Source organism: Egretta garzetta, unplaced genomic scaffold, assembly GCF_000687185.1.
Source record: "Egretta garzetta isolate BGI_Z169 unplaced genomic scaffold, ASM68718v1 scaffold5, whole genome shotgun sequence".
Classification (NCBI taxonomy): Eukaryota; Metazoa; Chordata; class Aves; order Pelecaniformes; family Ardeidae; genus Egretta; species Egretta garzetta.
The window spans coordinates 1940495-1947663 of record NW_009259707.1 but is presented as its reverse complement, the minus strand read 5'-3'; the positions used below and the strand labels follow the sequence as shown (position 1 = coordinate 1947663).

At 41.8% G+C, this 7169-nt stretch overlaps 1 protein-coding gene across 1 annotated transcript in view; it reads left to right on the top strand.

Annotated features, from left to right (window-relative positions):
• The window catches only part of LOC104126395 (pinopsin), a 90429-nt gene that overhangs the window by 59778 nt on the left and 23482 nt on the right, over positions 1–7169 (top strand). Inside the window, exon 3 of the mRNA XM_035894382.1 lies at positions 3610–3843. Within this exon, the coding sequence (XP_035750275.1) occupies positions 3610–3843 (234 nt within the window). The remainder of the gene's footprint in view (positions 1–3609; positions 3844–7169) is intronic.

The window sequence follows — 7169 nt, the reverse complement described above, 5'->3', positions numbered from 1 at the left end:
TCTTTCCCACCCCTTCAGTTGTGCAAGCGCAACGCCAGCACCTCACATGTCCTGTGCATCAAGCCAAGCAAAACTTCAGCATGCCCTCTCCATCAGCATGCCATCTCCATCAGCATGCCATCTCCATCCTTGGGCAGATCTAATTAAAGCACTAACTTTGATGCTGCGATTTTCTGATGGCCAGAACACCAAGAAAAAGTGAGCTTACTGACACTGAGGAAGCAGATGAGTTACCTAAGCATAAAATATAGTTACCAGCTACGGCAGCTCTGGCCATCAAATAAAAATTGAGAGAAGCATCAAGTAGATTTGGAGTTCATTGCAAGGAATGCCTAGGGGTCATGTGTCCTTTGGACTCATCATACCATTCTTGTCCCCTCTGGAAAGCTGGGACATCCAGGTCGCCTGGGATTTAGACCCATTAAGGAAGGACATGCTTTATGATCCTTTCTCACTTCTGGTCCATTGCTCGCATTTCCTACTTCAATTCCATACTTTTAATCTTTTCTCTGCAACAGTGAGAATAGAAATGTACTTTTGGTAAAAAAAAAAGTACTTTCAAAAACTCCCTGAAGTTCTAATTTGCTCATTCCCAGGATCTGGACTATAAGTAAATTATATTATAGAATTATAGTATGAGGCACATAAAAACCAAAACAATTGGCTATGTTGGTGTAAACATGGAAGTGAAAGACTCTGTGAGCATGACAGCTAACTAAGTTTGCTTCCAATAGGTTTGTCTCATGACAAATAAGGTTTTAAACTCAATTATAGAAGACTGCAGTGGAACATCACCCTTAATAGATACTGGGGACACATCATGAATGTCCTATTTCAGGAACAGCTGTGATCAGAGCTTTCTCCTTTTTAATTATCAGAAGAGGAAGATGAGAGGAAAAAAATACCAAAAAAAATCAAAACAGAACCTAAACTAGAGTGGGTTCTCTGGTGTCCAATTTGAGTTCATTCCACATTGTACTTTTTTTTCTTGATGAGAACTAATAAGGATCCTTCTGCTCTAGTGACGTGAAGAATTCAGTGTCAAAGACCTCTGTCCACCTAGTAAGTTTCAAAAACTCAGTCAAATTTACAAGGAAGATATTGGGACCAACAGACAAATTTATTAACATATTGACCCAGACACAGTGGCAATGCAGGCTTCCCTTCCTAAGGAGACAAGCTAAAGATGTGAAAATAGAAGGATACATACCAAAATCACACCCCTAGTCACTTCAGTTTTACATATCTTTCCTTCCCTTCTTTCTGATCTATATGTTTTTCTGTGCAGAGGGTAAACTCTTGCAAACTCTTCAGGACAGAGATACTACCTAAACACAGAGGGAAAGTGTGCTGACTGATGCCTCTGCCTTTATTGAAGATCTTTAGCTGTGGATGCTGTGGCTAGCTGGGGCTTTGCATTCCTCGGTTAATATTAAATTGCAACATAGCTCTAGCCAACATGGAATCCTGGATTCTTCAGACACAGAAAATTCCCATTACTCATGAAAAATTTAGTTTAAATAAGCAATCCAGGATTGGACCATTATCTATTATTAATCTTTTTTTCAAGCTAAAGTAATTATGAGATAAACAAGTCCTGTTCTTGCAAAAAAAGGAATAGTCCCCAGTGTTCTCAGAAAGGATGGATTTTATTTTGTAATTGCCTTTTTGCAGAAAATCATTGGAAACCTACACAGGAAAAATAGTTGTTATTTTTCAGCAGGCTAAGTTGGTGTGTGTTTTATTTACTTTCAACAGGAACATTTCTACTGAAATTCCAGATAGAACCAACCACTCTAGACAGCTAGAATCATAATTAACTGAAAACGAACAGTGTCATCATATCATTTGGCTTTCCGTATGTACTTATTCAATTACTATATATGTTTTTAACTCACAGTCTGATACATAAACACATATGTTATGCAAAGCACCCACACCACAAAGAGGTAGGTAAAGCTCTGACTATTTATTTCCACTGCATTGGCATGTGCAAGTTGTATGCCAGGCAACAGGAGACAACATTTGACTCGGGTAATTAGCACCTTCCACCTATAACTGTGTTCTATTCATTTACAGAGTTGTGCACATCAGTGTTCTCCTGTGTCAGCTTAAACCCATTCGTTTCCAGCTTTCTTCTGTGTTAGGTGAAGTTTGGGTGCATTGCTGCATTATTACTTATTTATGTTTGTAGCTTGACAGGGGCTTAGTTCCCTTGAGTTTACTCTGAAGTACCACATTCAGGAGGCAAAAAGATGTTAAAGTGGACATAAATAACATTTGGACGAGTACAAGACTCAATCAATATACTTTAAACATTTGCATACTTCCTGAAATCCTGCTGGCATATCTGGGTTTGCTAAACACCCACTGGGGGAAGGTTGAGGAATTAACCATAACCTCGGGAGACCAGTGTGCTGAGGCTCCATCTAGAGTCAGTGGAGAGAGACTGGCTCCAAAATTAGCCTCCTTGCAGAGTTTGATTTTCTCTGTTGGCTGCAAAGATACTTAGGGAGACCAGCCCTGCTATTCTGGAGTTAATGCTTTTGAATCTTTCCTAAGAAAAATAAAATCCGGCTCTTACTTTAATGTTTAACCTCCATCTTAGAGCTGTGGACTCCAAAAGGGCATGATGCTTCAGTCCAGAACAGATCAAAGGAGAGTACATTTTGAAGCACAGACTGTACTTTAAACACTTCCACAGCAGAGCTGGGTTTGCCTACAGCCTGTAACTACTGGTAAATTCATGATAGCAAGATGGGCTGTTGTACCATCACTTTGAAACTGGTCATTTAAATCTGTGCTTCCTGTTTACCCAGTTCTACTCCATTTCCTCAAAAGTCCAATTAAATAGCTGAACTATGTCAGTCTTTGGCACACTTTTTAAGAGCACAAAACCCATGGTTTTGATTATTATCAGGATTGAGGCCCTTTTATCAAAATGGTAAACTACCTGGAAGAAATAGTCTAGAAAGGATGAATCCTAATGCTTAAAACTTCATCAGGTGTTGTTTGCAAGGCTTCTTTAGTGCCCGACTCCGAGTGTGACCATTGCCAACACCACACCAGGCCAGCTGAGGTTTTGTCTAGCCAAGCCTTGAAAACAGCGAAGGACAGAGGTACTAAGCCCAGTCCTAGCGTTGCTCTGCTGTTTCCACACCCCAAACAGAAAATGCTTCTGTTGGTCACTTGTGCTTTGTAATGCTTCTCCATCTCAAGCAAATCCTATGTGCTGGAATAACTTGAGTGAAAACATTGTACAATTATACAAAATGCTATACCTGAAAAGCACCTGGAGATGACCTACTAGCTATGAAGAACTAGATGTTAATTTCATCATCTTTCTGCTTTTGCTCCAGCCTCCCCTGAGACTCTCTGGTTTATGCTTGCATGAAGCATGATGTCTGCAGGGCTTCTTCTGGTGTCTGGTGGAGGCAATGAAAGTCTTCCCACTGCATTCACTCACTTTTGGTTTCGGGTTTGGTTTGCTTCTGGAACTACAATTTTGATGATCATTGCTGTTCCAAGAGCAATAGTCCCAGATTATTAAAGCAATCGATCCACAGCTCAGCTTCTTACATTCTATTTTTTTTTTTCACCTTCCTCTAGGTTGGAAAAATCCACAAGAATGCTGCCCGCAAAAGAGAATACCACGTACTGTTCATGGTGATCACAACAGTTATCTGTTATCTCGTGTGTTGGATTCCCTATGGAGTTATAGCATTACTTGCAACATTCGGCAAGCCAGGTGTGGTGACTCCAGTTGCAAGCATCATACCTTCCATCCTAGCAAAAAGCAGCACAGTTTGCAATCCCATCATCTACATACTAATGAATAAACAGGTAAGACAGATATTATTTTTAAATTGTATTTTCTCCAGGGTCTGTCAGGCATTCTTGACCACTGTGACTACCAAGTCCTATAGATGTGTCTTTGGGAGAAGGGCATTCAAGGCTTGTCCAAACAATATCACCGGACTCTTGGGGTGGAAGTGTTTGCAATCAACATAATATATTGCTAGATAGGAAGAACAGATAAACATTTGCTTATTGAAGTTGCTTGTGTTCTTCTGAGGACACACTGGGTGTTAATTTGTATGCTGCAGAGTTGCTAAAGGTATTGCAATCTGTTTACAAGAATACTACTCAAACATTTGGCAGGGGGTAGAGGGGGAGAAAAGAGGCACAAGAAGAGGAAAGGATTTCATGATCTTGAAAACAATATAAAGGAGGAGACCATTTGCAAATAACATTTTCATGACAGATCCCCTTGAAAACAAGTGGTCATTGCAATTACAGTTTTTGTGGACTTCTTGTTAAATCCCCAGCTCAGCTACATGCCAAAATAGATAACAAATTTTGTATCATGAGGACCGAGGCCAATTCTAACACTTCTAAAATGCCTAAATCCAGTTAAGATCCCTTGTTCCTGTAGATGGAATTTTCAGTACACAAAAGTGAACTTCCTAATGTTTCTGTGCAGATAGCTGTTGACTCTGAAGTTTGATAATGGCACATCTGGAAGTTTTAAAAGTGTTTTGCAGTAAGAAATTAGGAAAATATGCATAGTTCATGAAAACACTGTAACTTTTCTTATTACATTATGTGTTAGAGGTTGTTCTCAATTTCCTTTCTTCATGATGTCCATTACACTATTCTAAAGCAAATAAACTCCCTTTATCTTTCCTTGTTCAGTGTATGCTGGAGCCTACCCTTAGTATTTATCAAGAGCAGCCTTATATTGTTATGGAGGGAAAAGCTGAATGTAACAACCAAATATATTCCAAGTTTTCCGCAGCCTGAGATGATTCTTGGTCTGGTTCATCTAACCTGAAGTTCTTAAACAAGGAATGAATCTACTCCTGGAGTTTGAGGGAAAGATCTCAGGCAAGCCGTGAAACCTCCCTGAAATCAGAAGGAAAAAGTGCTATTGCCTGCTCCAAGATGAGGACTTAATTTCCAAAGTCTAGTTTGAGCTGATGTTGAAAAAGAGAGAGAGCTCCATTTGAAAAGTGCTAATGCTGAAGCAAAATCTTAACTTTTTTCTCCTTCCCCTTACCTTTTCAATTTTTATGGAAACACCTCAGCAGCAGCACCTGTCTTGCTGCTTTATTATCTGCAGACTTTCACTGAGGTCCTTGACTTCCATGACATCATCTGACTGTGCCATGATCACTGGAGCAGGCTATAACAGAGACTGAAAGTGCATTTTGACGTTGTCCTTACACATGGAACACATCCTGAAGAGCAAGAGTATGGAAGCTGGGGGAAAGATATGGGTCCGAAACCACATTAACTCAGCACAGAGCTTTGAGTGCCTCCACATGTCTCAAGAACAGAATCACATTCACAGTTACCTGTGGTGACAACCTGGCATCCAGAGATAGACAGGCAATTAAGGCTGGGTTTATATTCTCAAAGTGCTCCAAGCAGTTATTGAGACCTGTGTATTCTGCAGCATCAAAGGCTCCTGAGACAGCCACACTGCTGTGGGTGGGCTGAGACAAAAAGCAAAGGCTCACTGCTGAGAAAAAGTTGATTAGCAAGAATAAACCCAGGTGCTTGCACATCACAGGAACAGAGCAAGCTGTCTAAAAGTCACTCCTTCCTTGCAGTAGCTGTCTCTTTCAGCTGTGAAGGAAATATTTCTGAATGCTTAACTTGTTTCTCAATATGGGGTTTGCTTTTGATCTGGTTTATCACCTCTTTTGAGGTAAGATCAGCGTGGGATGATCCGCCTACAAGGGGAAGGTTCTCTCAGGACAGTTTTGAGGCGAGGCAGGCAGTTTCTTAGCAGCAGGAACCGGAAAGGCTGTGCAATGATTCAGGAGCACCAGGGCAGGGAACTGGAGACAGTTTCTTAAAGGTCCTTCCTCCATGTTCAGTCACATGTGAGGTATTAGATTTGTCTGAACACTGAGAACCTTTCGTTTGTTTCCCACTGCCTACTGTTCCACAGCTGCCACCACTGAACAAAAAAAATGCAAGGGGGCAAAGTCAAATCAGTCTTGGGGGGTGGATCATTAGTTGACAGCTGGTAGTCACCCTATGGGTTGGGGTTTTTTTCATAGTTGGCTTCCTTATTGTTGCAAAAATCAAGACAAAGTCACTCCTGAGAAGGAGCTCAGTCAGATTTGGGGTAAATACTTTTCACTACAATAAAACCAAAATAATAGCTAATGCCTAGCATTAATCTGCAGCTCTCATCTGCTGTGCCACTGTGTATTAGCAGTAAAAAAAAAATTATTTTTATCTGACATTGAGGAATGAGCTTCACTCAAAATGAAACACATGCCTCCGTCTGTTCCCCTTCCTTTCAGAACAGGAACAATAGTAACACCCTCATCCGATGCGTCACCGGCGTTCGCAGCTCCTCAGCTACTCTGTAGTTGTTCTCATTCTTTTTTGTAAATTTAACACCTCAGGAAAAGCTGGCTTCTTCCCGACGCTCAGCTTTGCTGGGCTTCATGCTTAGCTGAGAATTGACACAGGAGGCTGGTGCCTCCCAATGCAGAAACTAACTGGCCTGCATTTTTCACGGCCCTCTTCACAGGTGCAAGGTGCCACAGCAGGCTATTTACTCCGGCGTCTTGCAAACACACTGAGAACGTATGGCTTAATTTTTAGTTTTCTGTGCATAAGCTAACCTTTTTGCTTTGGGACGTGCCCTGAAGATTGCAAAATGGCACTGGTTGACTGCAGGGGCGGTGTTAGTTTCCAGCTATGATAAATCAGCGTGGAACACCGTGGAACCACCAGCCTCTGAGTCAGCCTTAAAACTCATCCTGCAGAGCACGCCTTTAAATCAGCTCTCAAGCAGGCTCTGAGTCACTTTCATGGTCCAGGCACAGCAGAGAAAAAGTTTTGTCTTTGCTTTTGCCTTATGCATTGACCTGAGGTGATAAAATGCTGAGGAAAATGGTGAATTTCTTTCTGGTCACAGGGACTCCCTCAGCGTGGGGCACGCCGCTCTCCTTCCTCTGCTCTCCTCCAGGGAGAGAGAGATGCGCTGCTTAAGCTCGACTGTTGCCGGGTTGATGACATCACACGGGGCAGACATTAAGCTTCGCTGACAAAACTGTTGTGGTGGTTTGACCTTGGCTGGATGCCAGGTGCCAACAAGCCACTCTATCGCTCCCCTCTTCCGCAGGGCCGGCGGGGGGAGAACG